Source organism: Balaenoptera borealis, assembly GCF_965194805.1.
Source record: "Balaenoptera borealis genome assembly, chromosome: 19".
Lineage (NCBI taxonomy): Eukaryota > Metazoa > Chordata > Mammalia > Artiodactyla > Balaenopteridae > Balaenoptera > Balaenoptera borealis.
In genome coordinates this window covers 10,509,513-10,524,760 of record NC_138878.1, presented here as the reverse complement: position 1 = coordinate 10,524,760, position 15,248 = coordinate 10,509,513, and the positions used below count along the sequence as shown (strand labels likewise).

The 15,248-nt window shown below is 38.1% G+C and overlaps 1 protein-coding gene across 1 annotated transcript in view; it reads left to right on the top strand.

The window, feature by feature from the left end:
* The window catches only part of CNTNAP4 (contactin associated protein family member 4), a 266,473-nt gene that overhangs the window by 136,426 nt on the left and 114,799 nt on the right, over nucleotides 1-15,248 (top strand). The window contains exon 4 of the mRNA XM_082366313.1: nucleotides 5,362-5,509. Coding sequence (XP_082222439.1) covers nucleotides 5,362-5,509 — 148 coding nt within the window. The remainder of the gene's footprint in view (nucleotides 1-5,361; nucleotides 5,510-15,248) is intronic.

Genomic DNA, 15,248 nt, shown 5'->3' with positions numbered 1-15,248 from the left:
CTCATGGGAGGCACACTTAGTAAAGATTTATAACTAACATCATAAAATAAAGAGCTGATTTCCATTAGACAGCATGTTGCTATGATATATTTAGTTTCTGCATATTAGCTGACAGTGTCAAAATGAATTGTACTTGGAAAAAGGTCATATGTAAGTCACATGAATAAGAGAGGTCAGAGGATTTTAATATTTACCTGTTTGTTGTATTGAATTTCTACTAATGTTGCTGTTTATTTTGGTGGGAGCTGGACGAATTTACATGTAATTACAGATCTGCTATATAACCACATGTAACTGGTCCCACGTTTCTAATTTATTACAGCAGTGTTTTGGAGCCCCTTATGAACTACCATATATGGCCATCTCCCTTTATGCATCTTGGCTTTCATAGATGAGTTGCTCAATTACTATTTACAAAAGAAGTTAATGCTATTACACTTCTTCATAAACTTTAGAAGCACTATGAAAATACTTAAAATCCTGTGAAAAACTTTAATTCATTAACTCCATAAATTATCTTGGTTAGAATACATTTCTAAACCATCTTTGAACATCTCATTGAGTTTGAAAATCAAGTCTCAAAGAAAAGAAAAATACAATTAAGGCTTTTTGATTTTTATCACATAAGACACATCACCTTAATTTTACTTGTAGATATTTCATATATTTGATGATCTAATGGCATATTCTTCTACATTATGCATCTATTAGGAGGTTACCGTTTATACGCAACAGTCCTATTGATGTTTGAAAATTTGTCTTTTATTTTCATTCAGCTGTAGTAATTTTGCGAAAATATAAAGTTAATAGAACAATCCTTTTGTCTATAAAAGTCAACTGTTAGAGTTGTGTCCCAGTTCAGTAATAATCTAAGTTGCATTACTTTCAGATGTGTCAAAGATTTTAAATATAAATTATGAGAAAAAGGGAAAAACAGCCTCAGATAAAATATCAGGTTTCCTCTAGGGTGAGTTGTTTGCTTTCACGTTCTGTTGGAGTGAGGCCTTTGATGGCTTAGCTAAATTATGGGCTTTTGATTCAGAAAAGTATAGAATTAAATCCTTACTCTGTCACTTTCTAGCTGTGTGGTTTTAGGCACATAAGCTCTATAATTTTTGTTATCTTCAGTTTTATGGTGGGCACAAAAATACTTCACAGGATTGAAGCAAATATTAAAACTACATAATATATTATATATTTCTGCTGTGTCTGATGTTGAGACACAAGCTTTCACGTTGAAGACATTCAGATTGATAGCACAGAAGACATTTGTTACTTATTTCTCCCTTTGGAGGTTAGCCCTAGTCAACTGTTCTCCTAAAATCTTTTCCCTCTCTGAAAAGTTTTGAGATAAAATAGGGAGGGGAAAAATAGCACGATTTATCCACAAGCCTGAAGAATGTTCAAAGAGCAGACCAAAGACCAAGAGCACAAATCAGCTTGACCTGCATTGAAATGCGGATTTCTAAGGCCCCTCTCACAGATTTAGTGCGTGACAGCACCTCAGGTAATTTGGACAAGCACTAAAGTTCAGAATATATAATATAAGGGAAGACATACACATTCTCATAATAAAATTATTTTTTCAAAAGAATGAGACATTTAAATTCATGCATTCCTTTATGAATTATGAGTATATGAAAAAATCTTCATAGCAAATTGAGAAAAGTCTTCTAGGCAAGGGAATTACGTTAGGAACATTAGTATGCATTGAACTTTTCATTTATAAAGTGAATAGCATCAATTCCCTGTCTCATTCACAGACATTCTAAAAAAATTTCCGTTAGATATTGAATTCCACAGCAGAATCTTTATTATCTTATGTTTTAAAAGTTAGCAACAAGTGGAACAAAACAACGCAAATATTACTGTTCAGTTAAATATATTTAACTAGTAGTAATGGTGCATGTTTTCCCAGTAACATTAATCTTAGAATGTTATTTAAGGTACCCAGAGCATTACTAAGTGGTATTTCTGCCTATTCTGTCACTGTATACACTTACATGTCTATGCATTACTTTATTTTGCTAATTATTATAAAATTAATACATGCTCATTAAAAAAATTCAGAAATGACTAAAATGTGCTAAGTAAAAATCCCATATCCCCCACCTCACAATTTCCCTCATCCCTTGTCAGAAATAATCACTTAAAATTTTGAATGTGCTCAGATGTTCTTATTACTTATACAGACAAAGTAATTTACATTTCTTCTTTATGTTCTCAAAATTCAAATAGCTCATAAGTTGATCAGATAAACTGTGAAAGCCTTCCATTTACAGACGTCCTCTTCCCATTTACCTGTCTGTTGCCACTGTCACCTGCATCTTTTCTTCCAATCCCATAAAATGCTGAGATCACAGAGTGCCATCTGTCTCAATCTATGAACTTATATTAATTTTGAAAAAATGTGAGATCTTTTGGAGGGTTATCTAATTCATCATCCAGGTGTTCACTGCAAGAAATCATAATTAGGTATTGTATTAACCTGCCAGTGGTACCCAGGAAAATAGAATCAGAAGTGTAAGAAGGTCTGATTAGGATTGAATGTCTTTAAACCAGGTCCTCAACCCTGGAGGCACATTACCCTGACTTGGAGAGCCTGTAAAGACAGACAGACAGACAGACAGACACACACACACACACACACACACACGTACAACAATGCCCAGGGTCTGAGCACTGGGAGTTTTAATGTGTAGTCCAAGTTTGGGAAATACTGTCTTAAATGAAACTGCCCTTCATCAGCCATTCTAAAGAAAAAGTTTGTATAAATGGACATTTTCAGGCAAATGTTCATGGTTTTGACAGAAATGGAGACCATGGTGCCCTAAAGGTGAAGTGAGGATGGGGATTAGGTAGTACAATAAAGAATACAGTTAACCTTTTATATCAAATCCTCAGTGTGAAATTTCAACTGGTGGAATAGCATGGAACATTCTAAAAGTGTCTGGTTATCAGAGTCCAAATGTCTGTGGGATTAAACAATGTTCTCCTGTTTATGTTCTGGGAAATATTAAGCAGGAATGTGGGCCTAATATGTTTGAAACATGCTGGATAACTGTTCCTCCCTCAGGAGATACAGTGCTCATTTGTACATTCTCATTTGACATCTTCATAGAGATACAATAATCAAGAAACTTGCTGAACTTTGATTTGTTTTTAAGCCCAGTCTTTCCCAAACATACACATCCAACAGATACTTTGTTGAGAACCACTTTGAGCCAAGCCATATTCTAGGTACTATGGAAGGAAGGCAGTAAAGGTCCCTGCTTTACAGAGCTTGTCTTCTAAGGGGATAAGATAAACAAATAATCAAAAAAGATCCCCAAATAATGAGTAATATGAAGAAAATAAAACAGAAAGGTAAGATGCTGGGGTGCCAGGTACACTTCCTTTAGAAGCTGTGATCAAAAAGGGCCTGTCCTAGGTGGTGCTCTTCAGACCAAGGCCTGAGATGACAAGAGGAGCTGGTTGTGCAAAGATCTTGAGGGAAGAACTTTCAGAGCAGAATGAACAGCTGGCGCCAAGGCCCTCAGCAGGACTGAGCTTGGCTTCTACACGGAGGTTCCGTGTGCTTAAAGCATCATGGAGGAGATTGCCAAAGACTGTGTTATGTTTGATAAGGAATTTGGATTTTCTTCTAAGTGGTAAAGGAAGCAGTGGGGGTAACATAGTTTATCTTACCTTTAAAAATCTTACTGACTGCTCAGAGGGAAAGAGATTAGGGATATGGATGGGGATGGGGATGGTGATAGGAAACAGAAGACTAAAAAGATGATGAAGAGGCCATTGAAGTAGTTCTGGAGAGATAATGCTTTGTTGAACCTGGTGGTTGTAGCTGAGATGAAGGGAGATGCCTAGATTTGGGATATAATTTGGAGGCACCATCATAGAACTGTCTGTTTTGTGTGAGCCTGAAAATTGGGTATATGAGGTACTGGGAGAGGGGGGCATTGGGGAGGCAGGAAGTAGAGTTGACTGATAAGGGGAATCAAATCAAATTAATGTGACTGAAAAACCCAACCTTACTTTTTTTTTTTTTTACTGTGTTAGAAAATATTTTGGTAAATGTTGGTAAAGAGATATTTGTGAAGTAGAAAGAAAAGTAGGCAAATGAATAAACTCCCTGGGTATTGGTGTTCCTAAAATATTTGCTTTGTTTGGTATGATCTACATGAGGGTGACCTCATTCGTTGATCCAGTCATGGTAAGGGGACCTGTCATGCGGCTGAATAGGTCATAGCTTCATCCCTTATTTCGTTCCTACGTATCCTGGTTGTTACAGTTAAACAAAAAAAGAAGGAGGAGGAGGAGGGGAAGACAAGAAGGAGAAAAGGAGAGAGGAAAGGAAGGAAGAGGTGGAAGAGGAGAAGCTAAAATAAAAATTAAATATCAATTATTGAGAACAACTGCTTCATCCTAACTTTTTCACATATGAAGCTTTACCATATGTCATGTAGGAGAAAATAAAAGCTGTTCAGGTGTGGGTTTTGCAGGTGAGCTATGTGTTAGGTAGATGCATCCTGATATTGTGGAAGGAGCATAGCTCCTGGTCATACCATATAATAGTTTTGCAAACACCAGAGATTTTTTTTTCACCATTCTGACGTTTAATTTCCTCATCTGCAATTTGATGGTGCTAGCTCAGCATCATTCCTGTGGTCTTTCTAGCTTTCAAATCTAGAATCTGTAAGTCTAATTTCAGGTCTTTCCAGATTATTATTGATTCCAATTTCCCTTAACAATTTTTTAAATACAGGTGCTTTTATTTTATTATTTTTTATTGAATAGAAGTGACACGCAACAACAATTTTTAAGGTGTGTATCCAGCCTTGTGGTGAATGAAGTTTAACAACCTATTCTCAGAGTGTAGCTCTGACTTGAATGGTGATAACTTTCATTTATGTTACTGAGTAAGATAAAGTGAAACAATACAAACAAGTCTTAACCTTACTCATTCATCAATGATGTGAGCAACTTCTATGCTGAATCAGATCCTAGCTTTTGAATACAGGAAGAAGATGTTCTCAATATTCCTCATGGTGCACAATGTCAGTAACTTTTATGTTTCGTCTGCATCTTATAGAAACAAACTTTACTGGGGGATTCATAGTTGAAAGCTGGCTTGCTGTGGATGATGGAATTTAAACTGCTAGATAGAAAGAGGTTTAGACAATAGTAACTTATGCGGGTGAAGATACGTTATGGCATAACTGTTAACAATATGATCTTCTTAAAGAAGGTTGCCATTTTATAGTAAAAAAGCAAATCATACGTTGCCTGTTGACATTGTAGGAGACAAAGGGAAATAGATATTCTCCAGGTACAATGATTTCCTTCTTTTCTCTTTTCTTCTAGGGATTTTCAGGAAATGCAAATGCAGACAGTGTTGTGTACTATAGACTACAGCCTTCTATCAAAGCCAGATTTCTGCGCTTCATCCCTTTAGAGTGGAACCCCAAGGGCAGAATTGGAATGCGAATCGAGGTGTTTGGATGTGCATATAGTAAGTATTTGTTTATCCAACACAGTGGAATAGATATCAAAGGAGATGTTTTAAAAGCCAAACTGTATGCTGAAATTGATTTAAGAGCTATGTAAAGAGACATAAAAAACGGGAGCAGTTTCCGTGGGAAGCTTTATTTGTGCCCATACATGCCAATATTGACTTACGTGTTCAGCTTTTATATTTTAAATCAGAAATGGAAGCATTTTACAGATAGACAAATCGTTACAGAGATAGATAGATAGAGATACATGTTTGTAGACATACGTGAATCCATTTATCCAAATCTGATATTTTTGACCAGATCTTAACTTTTAAATATTAGAACGTCCCCCCATAGACTATATGTGCTGATGTTTCATTTGGGCACCCTAAATTTAATAAAAGACAGTGGCCCATTTAGTAAAACCAATCATCTGTTATGAGACCAAAGTATGTTTTTCTCTACAGCCTAATAATATGCCATGAACCTCACTTATAAATATGCTATGCCCTGTGCATAAATTCATAGAAAAGGTGAAGACCCCTGCCAAAATGTAAGATGTGTTTGAAATACTTTCACATAAAAGATAGAAACCACAGATTTCACTTAGTCTCCACTTAATGAAGTATTTTATTATGTCTTTTTGTGGAACAGAGACCTGAGAGTTCTTGATAGCCCACCTCAAGCCACACCATCCTGTCGTTAGTTAACATGATCTACAATTATCAGGCGAGCAGTCTGAGGTTTGGAGAGAGTCAGTAATTTGCCCAGCATCTCACAACTTAGTCCACAGAAGAATCTGGAAGAGAACCCATAACTGTTCAATTCACTGCATCCTTATTCCTCTAGTAAACCTTTATTTTTTTAGCCACTAAAGCTTTCTTCACATGTATTTCATCACTTTTTCAGGTTCACTTTATTTATGTAAAAGGCAGGCATGTCATAAAGAGGGCAGGCAGCTTGTTGAAGTTGTTTACCCTGTGTCAGACAGAGAAACCACGTTGACAGAATTGTCATAATAGTATTAGTAGCAATAGCACTAATGTTAGTGGGATTAATTTTTATAATTCTAGAAGTAACAAATTTTTCTTGAGTGCTTATTATATGTCTGATACCATATTAACCAGTTAGTTTATAATTCCAAACAAAGTCCAGATAAATATTATTAGGTAACTTGTTCCATTCCCCTACTTTGCAAATGAGGAAGCTAGAGCTTAGAGATTCGATGTTGAGACTGTGTGACTTGTTACAGCCACCCAGATAGGAAGTGACAGAGCTGGGTTTGTAGCCAAGCCTGCCAGACTCCAGAACCCCAGCTTATTCTCATGCCTCCTCCAGCTGTTAAATGAGAGATGAGCCATGGGCAGCTTACTTCTCATCATCTGCCTGACTTCCTTCTAGCTTTCTTGGCTTCTGCAGTTCAGCTTAGCTACTCCTGGTATGTGTTAGCTCCTCCCTTTACAATGATCCCACTTGAATAAAATCATCCTTAAAAAAAAGGTCCCACCCCAAATTGCGATTCTGGAACACAGAATCTGGACAGTCAGTCTTATTTGTCTTTGGATCGTAGAGTTTTAATAAAGCCCGTGCCACACCATGGACAATCAGCAAAGCAAACTCCAAAATGACTCATATTTATAGTTACTGATTCAGAGGGTCTACCTTGCAAAATATTTATTTATCACTGTATAATAATAGCAAACAGTTACTGAGCACTTATTCTGCGTCAGATAACAGTTTTTATAGACATTCTAATTTAATCCTAAAAATCACCCATCTAATGGAGTCTTAGAAATATTAAGCAGTTTTCCCAGCAGCATACACTTAATACACATTCGATCTCGTATGTAAATTCAACGTTAGATTAACAAGGCTATTGATGCTGTTTTCCCACAGTAACGTCCCTATGAAGTGACTGCTGGGGTGCAGGCTCCTTTGAGTTCTCTGCTGCCACGTGCTGTATGATAATCAGATTCCCCCCCACCCGCCCCGCAACCCCACGAAACATTCCTTTTGCTGTGACTTCATCTGCTCTCTCTTAGAGTAAGCACATCATCCGGGCACTTAGTCAACCTCCTTTTTTCATGGACCCACGGTTGAAGGGTCAATAGTGAGAGCCAACATTTTAAACTCAAGCATAAACACACACGGCAGAATGATACAGCAGGATTCAATGTAAAATGGCTGTCGGATAATTTTGGATAATAGAGAAAAAAAATAAACTTAATGGAAAAATACTCTCACAGATGACCGAAAATAACCTCAAAATGGGCTGGGTGTGAATGCTTTATGGGAATGTATTTGATCAAATTGACTTTAATTCCTCAATTACACCATAGTCAACACTCTTATTCTCCACCTCTGCGTAGCATTAGCCTTGCAGAATATTAGTTTACTAAAGCATGATACTATTTAATCATCATTTACTGAACAGTTAATATGTGCCAGGTACTATTTTTTACCATTTTAACAACACAGTGAAGTAGGTACTTGGATATTACCATTCTGTGGTCTGCTGAATGACCCCTGTGGCTTGCGCTGGGTTGTCTGGCACAGAAATAGCTGAGACCACCAGTGTCCCCTGCCCTCGAAAGGAAGAACTGTAGGTCGGCAAAAGAAGCCCGCTCAAGATTTTGTCTGCAACTCTCCTGAGTAGCCCAGATCCAAGATCAGACTGGATTTTCTCCAGATATGCAAGGCCATTCTTCCGCAATCCTTAAGAACAGGAAAAGTGTGGGAGGGTGCGACATGAGCAGGGTTCTTGCGGATAACAGTCCCAGGACACCTGTCCGTGCCGGCAGTGAAGTGGGCCTCTTGTGAGCTTGAGGAAGGCCTGGAGGATTGCATCCAACCTGCCAGCTTGTGTGCTCCCATTGCCTGCACCAAGTTAATATGACTTTTGGGTGGGCTTTGCCTGAGTGACTCACTCAAGAATGTTGTATACCAGGGTGCTTCAAGTCTCCTGACACGGGCGAAAGTGGACTTAGAGAAATTAAGAGCTTTGGGATTACACAGCCCGTGTTAGACCTAGGATTTAAAATCAGATCCATCACCTTCCAAAACCAGTACTCTTGATGAATCATACATGTGTTCATCCTTTAAATGTCTCTTGACACTTGCTGAAAGAGAAATCTACTAGCTGTTGGGTATAGGGAGGAACTTAAAGTAATATATTTTTTCTTAAAGATGAGAATGTGCAATGTCATAAAAATTACACAAACCCAATGCAAAATATGGTAGCATTAGTGTAGGGTGTTAGGAACAACGTGATTGATAAATTGAGGTTAGTATGAGAAAGTTTATGGCAATAGGTTTTGAAACTAAGGTGCAGATATTTTCACATGAGAGGCTGGGAGAATGGTCCAAATAGGAGAAGGGGTGTCTTCTAGTCAAGAACAGGAATGAGGATTGCTTGGAGGGATCAGTTTGTATTTGAGAATGGTCATTCAGACTGAAATGAGGGGTACAGATTGGAGGGCTAAATGAGGGGTACAGATTAGAGGCAGCAGCTCATTTGGGAGGCTTCTGAACTCCTTTGTGCAAGTGACAGCTGGAGTCTCAAACTAGAGGACCAGCAATGAGGAGACAGAGTTCTCCTGACTTGAATCAGATTCACAGTATGCTGAGGCTACTATTGAATCAAGAGAATTTAGTGATTGTATGTGAGGGGACACTGAGTTATCAGATTTGAACAACTGTCTGGAAGGTAGTGTCAGTTACTGGGAGGGGGCACTGGGGAACAAATAGGTTCTGGAAGGGAGCAGGAGAGAGAATTAATTCCATCGCTGACTCATTGAGTTTAAGTGACTGTGAAATATGGAAGATTGGAACTCCACACCCTTGGGGGTGAAGTTACAGAATTGAAACCTATAAAATATCATTAGTTATTAAATCATAACCTTTCCACTTACTGTTGATAATAAAAGTATAAAGTTTAAAGCTGTGTTTGTACAACTACTCATGTCTTTGAAAAACAGAAATGCATTTCTGTCATAATTAAAACAGGTCCTTTATACTGTTTTTCAGGTAGTGTGCATTTTTATGCCAGACCCCCCGGCCCCTTGTGCCTAATATGTGTGTTGGCTGAAGTTACAGATGCAAGCTGGCGCTGTGAATATTGCTGGGAAAGTGGCTGTTGTGAGAATCACACGTGGTTTTATTACCCTGAGTTAGAACAGTAACTTGTTATGAAGGAGCATCAAGTGAATGGAAAATCCATATCAAAGAGCATGTTCTGCTTTTATGTCAGTAAACCTGACGTTGTTTCCTGAGTAATGAGAGAAGCAGACGCTAAATTTTATGGATTCAAAGGGAAAGCATAAATTTCAGATGTCTTGGCCATAGCCACTGTGAACACATTTACAGATCTAGACAAGAGGTGTAGGTAAGGAAATAACTTGTGGAAGAAAGAAAAAGAAAAGACAGTGTTTGATGATGAAGAAATACTACTTTGCTCAGTGTGTCCCAAAGGGTAAACAATGGTAAACAAAGGCAAGAACGGGAAATAACTGGCTGCACGTGAGTGTGTCTGAGGAGTCCTTAAGAAGTAGCAATCAAGCCGCAGGAGATAATGTTTAATTGTGGGTGAATTGCTGAAGCAATTGTCCTGAGTAGAAATTCTTAGTTTCTTTTCTCTAGCTGTTGTGTACACACTCTCATTTTGCGACCCACGATCTCTCCTTCCTCATCCTCAGCAGAATAAAAGCATCCAACTGCCCGGCCATAGCGAAAGAATTACAGTTTCTTTGAAGTGTTGTGATTTCATGATTTTTCTAGTCTTAGGATCTTTTCATGAAGCATAGGGCGATCACCACACATCTAGCCTTCATTCCCCTACCTAGATAATTCTTTTACTCATTGTCTTTTCTCTGCATAGAAATCACTGTTTCTGACAACTTCTCTAGTACTTCCTGTTTAGGTCAGAGGATGTGTTCTGCTCCTGGAACAGCTGTTCTGCTCCTGATCGCATCATGCACACATTATACTGTATTGAAATCGGATGGTCCTTTTTTGGTATTAGTCTTCTGGACAGATAGATGAATGAATGGGGGCAGGTCTGGGGAACTTCAGGAAGGCTTTTCCCATCATCCCAGTGTCTTATTCAGTCCATTAAAGATCAGGCATAGAGCACAGGGGAAACTGAGTGAGAGGATTGGCAGAGAAGAAATGTACAGAAGTGTTACACTATTATGTTTATTTGCTTGAATGCAGACTGTGTGAGAGAAAATTATGGATTCTATTTAGTAAATGGAAGTAAGTCAGAAATTACAAAACTCATGTTAACTTAAAATAAGAGTATGCATTTCATGATGTAAAAAATACTGAAAGTTGGAACTACTTACATCTGTAGATTTCCGTTTAGAAAATATATCAATAGGAAATATAAGAAAGTAACATGAAAAGTGCAACTGTTTATCTGGGTGAAAAAACACTGAAAGAAAACTAAGTAATAACCTTCCTTCTACTTAGGATGCCGCTCTCTCACGCCACTTGTTGGGTTGGGGAAAAAGGAAAAGCAGGAAATGTGTTAGATTTACCCTAAAGAATAGTTGTGATTGAATCCAATACCTACTTATTAAGCAGCTCCAACATGTTAACTGCTAAAATCTTGACAAGGTGCTTTAAATACAGTCCCTGCTCTCAGATTGTATATCAGCTAATACTGTAGCTGAGGGATCCTATTTTATGTCAGAGTTTAAAAAGAAGATGGATTCATGTTGGCCTAAAATCAAAGTGGATAAATTCTAATTCTTTGCAAAGTTTATAGTCTTAAGATTTTAATTTGATGATACATGAAGTTATATTAAAATTAAAATGAGGTTAGCTTTTAGAATGCCAGGAAATAAGGAGACTGTGAAAACCCACCAGAATAATGTCAAAAGAACTCAGCCAACTGAAGGGGCTCTCACTGACCAAAGATGGAAATATTTTAGCATCAATAAAGATAGTAACTGCAGTTTTGAAACATATTAACTATATTTAAGTGAATGGGTTCATGATAATACTAAAAAAAAAACCCTCATTGGTCACCTAGGAAAACTATTAAGGAATCGACTCATTATTTTGAAAGCTAATAAATGAAGAGAAAACATCAAGCATTTATCCTACTCTTCCTATGTAATCTGTACCTCAAGGTAATCAAATAGAAGATTAGAGGGGATTTCTCTTTAAAGTTATATTTATATAAATAAACAAGGAATAGTAGAATCAGTATATGCCCATTTTGCAATCCTAAATAAATTAATGGACAAGTCAATAATTATAAAATTTCACAAAAAGAGAGAGATTTGCTTTTAGGTACCAGTCATAACAGAGTAGCTTTTATTGGACTATTTTGCTGCCCACAGCAATTATAGTGGCTGGATAAAATACATTTTAAAAAAATGCTTCAGGGCTTTGAAATTCAGCTCAAAACAGGCAGCAACTTGAGAGGACTTGACTCTTGAAAGGTGGAAAGCAAACTCCTGGAGATCCATATTTAACTGACTTTTTCCTAAGAACATCATAATACTCAAGTAGCAAGTAGCCAGATTTTACTAGGCTGAGGAGACAGAGGTCAGAGTTCTATGTTGCCAGAGTGATTAGAAATTTAGGGTGGAATACTGAAAAGGAGGGTGTCAGAGAGGGAGAGCCCTGCCTCCTGCATACACATTCCCCTTAAATCCTTGCCTGATTCCTGACTTGCCCATGCCCACTATGCACTGGGCAGAAAGCAAGAGCTGGGAGATTCAAGTCCTGAGGACTTCATCCAGCATCTGCCTAGTTCTGGGAAGGATACCTTTGGAGTTTAAGTTCTGCCAATTTAGAGAGACTTGTTAAACACTTTGGGCTTCTACCTGAAAAGCCAGAAAGGCATTGCCTTAGGAATAAAGACCATAACTGAGGACCAATTGTTATGTCCTGGGACTAAGGACAAATCCTAAATAGACCTGTCCAAGAAAATCCTGGAACCAAGCTTTCACAGGGTCAAGGTGATCTGCCAGTAATTCAGCTCCCTGTGGATCTCTTCCATTTAGTTTCTGCCACATCATCCATCCCTCTCCAGACTCTCCCACCCTCCCAGCTCTTCTCCCCCTCTTCTCCCCCTCCCCACATCCTCTTCCTTTCCTGACCCTAGATGTTCTCATAGGTGGTGACCTACTCAGCTTAAATATCATTTCCTCAGAGATGTCGTCCCTAATCAACAACCTAATTTAGACCTTTCTGCTCAAACCTCTGATGTTACCCTGTCCTTTTCCTTCAAGTTCCACTTAACAATTTGTAAAAACATCTGTTCAGATGGGATGAGTTGCGTGATGTCTTTCTTTTCCTTCTGATTGGAGGATCCATGAGGACGGAACGTGTTCCCCGTTACACAGGCTCCTACTGTAGAACTTGGCACAGTAAACGTTCAGTAACTATTTGTTAAGTGGAGGTATTAAGAAAAATATCTGATTAGCCATGATATAAACCAAAAAATGAATAAATATGTAAACATCCAAATTTATTATACTCAAGCAGTAGCAACTGACGAAAAGAGAAATATCTCCGAGATGAACATATGAAATTTCAAAAGTTGTTATTATTAAAATGAGAATAATAGCATACTAAATAATAACTGTCAAGGCATTTTGATATTTCCCTCGGGTGCCAACAGCTTTTTTTGGTATAGCATGAAAGGTTGGAATTATTCTCCACATATTCCAAATAAGGAAATTGAGAATTGGCACTTAAGTGATTTCTGTGACATCACAAAAATAACAAATAAATATTAGAAACAGTAATCCAGCTTACATCCTCCAATGATACACTCCAGCGTCCTTGATGAAGTAGATGTTACCGATTTCAAATCTATTTAAAAGGTTAATTTAAATTGATATGTAAGTGGCCATGATGATGTTTGCTCCCATAACCTCCTGATGTGTTATCACTGACCTTAACTCAGTCTGTTTAAAACCATGATAGTAAAGTCACCTTTTCCCTGTGGTTATGTACAGCATTTGATCCTGTGCCTTCTTCCTTTTTACCATATCAATTTTAGTTGTTTTAAACCTAAGAGTCCCTTAAATCATTCTATGTTCTTTTATGCTACTATGCAAAAATAGAACAACCCATTTCCTGTTGATTTCTCGAGTGCTTGGTCTCTCCTCTCCATCTCTTTAAAAGCACAATTCTGTAATGCACATCTCACGTGCCTATACATCATGATGTAGCTTTAATATTTCACTATATAATAGTTTAACAGTGACTCAGTCTGATTAATGTTTTTTAGAAGTCAAAATTGGACCTCTGTTTGTTTAGTGATTCAGAGGTAGTAATTTTTCAATAGAGAGGCAGTATGATCGGTGTTTAAGACTGATTTCAATTTAGCCCAGAAGAGTTTGGTCCATAGCTGTTTTCTCTAGTGGTAGCACTCTTTTTCTATTTGTGTTTTTGGGGTGATTCCCAAAGAATTATTAGAAGAGTCTCATGTCTTTTTCAAGAACTCTTTCATGACCTTCAATAAAATGAATTTTCTATTTTTAATGATTTGTTTTCCATTTCATGCATTTTCTATTCCAATTTTTCTCTTTTAAGTTTCTTAGTCAGCTGATCTCATCAATAATGCTATGATTCATGGTTTAACTCACAGAATCCATTTCTCCCTGAAAGATGTTTCAGGGACAAGTCACTACCACCTCCACAATTTTCTGCAAGTACCACCTATGGTATAGATAAATAAAACAATTTTGTTTTCCATGGTACAATTCAGTGTGCAATGAGTTGTTCATTTTCAGAGAACAGGTTTCTGTAAGCTACCTCTTCTTCTTGTCAAATAACCCTCATGCTGTCGTCTGCCTCAGGATCACTCAGGAACCTATACTCTTGGGTTGTCTTTCAGAGATTCTAAATTAGCGGACATCGGGCAGAGCGCAGGATGTTTGTTGAATGTTTATGGAGGCCACAAGAGATTCTCCTTAGGTGATTCTCACGTGGTGGGGCCATGGACCCCAATTTGAGAAATCATGCTCTTGGATGTGTTTTTCTTAGTAATTCACTTACAGGGTGGGGAAGACATTGCTTTTTCAAATGGCAACCCCTCACAATTGGAGAAGCCTCAAACTTCTGGAGCAGGGATAGGATGCAAGGGCGAGGGAACGGTACTGGGTCAAGTGGAAGATATGACAATGAGCAGTGTGTCTGCATGTGAAACATGCGGAGGTAGAAAAGCAGTTTGCTGCTCACGGAGGTGAAGCATTTCTGCCCTTTAGTTAACGTCCTTCTCTGAGGCTGAGAGGTTCAACTCCTCCTGCACGTGTTAGAAATCGTTCGGGACCCAGCCCTGATGCAGCAGTGAAGCATGAATAATCACATCTCAGGAACGTGTGTCTTCCCTGCTAACCCGTAAGCTCCTGGAAAAAAAAATGCACTTCGTGTTATGCATTACTGTGTCTCCCACTGTGTTCGCAGAAAGGTCTCCATAAATACGTGCTGCAGAAGGAGCACAGAATACGTGTTTCAGCAATTCCACTTCTCACACAACTCCCTGAAAGAAATAGGATATTTTCTTTCAGAAAACTCTTTATTCTATGGGAGATTATATTTCTGAATCATGCAAATCAAGCAGGCTATACCTCTTTCCCGGGGTCACAGGGAGAATTGATATGAGAGTAGGGCCTGCAATCTTTGTGAGCCACTTCTTTGCTTGCTTCCTGCTATAAATGAGAAGATCTGAGATGGAGGTATTCACTGAGGAGGATTCAGGTCACCGACAATTACCATGGTGAGTCAGCTCAG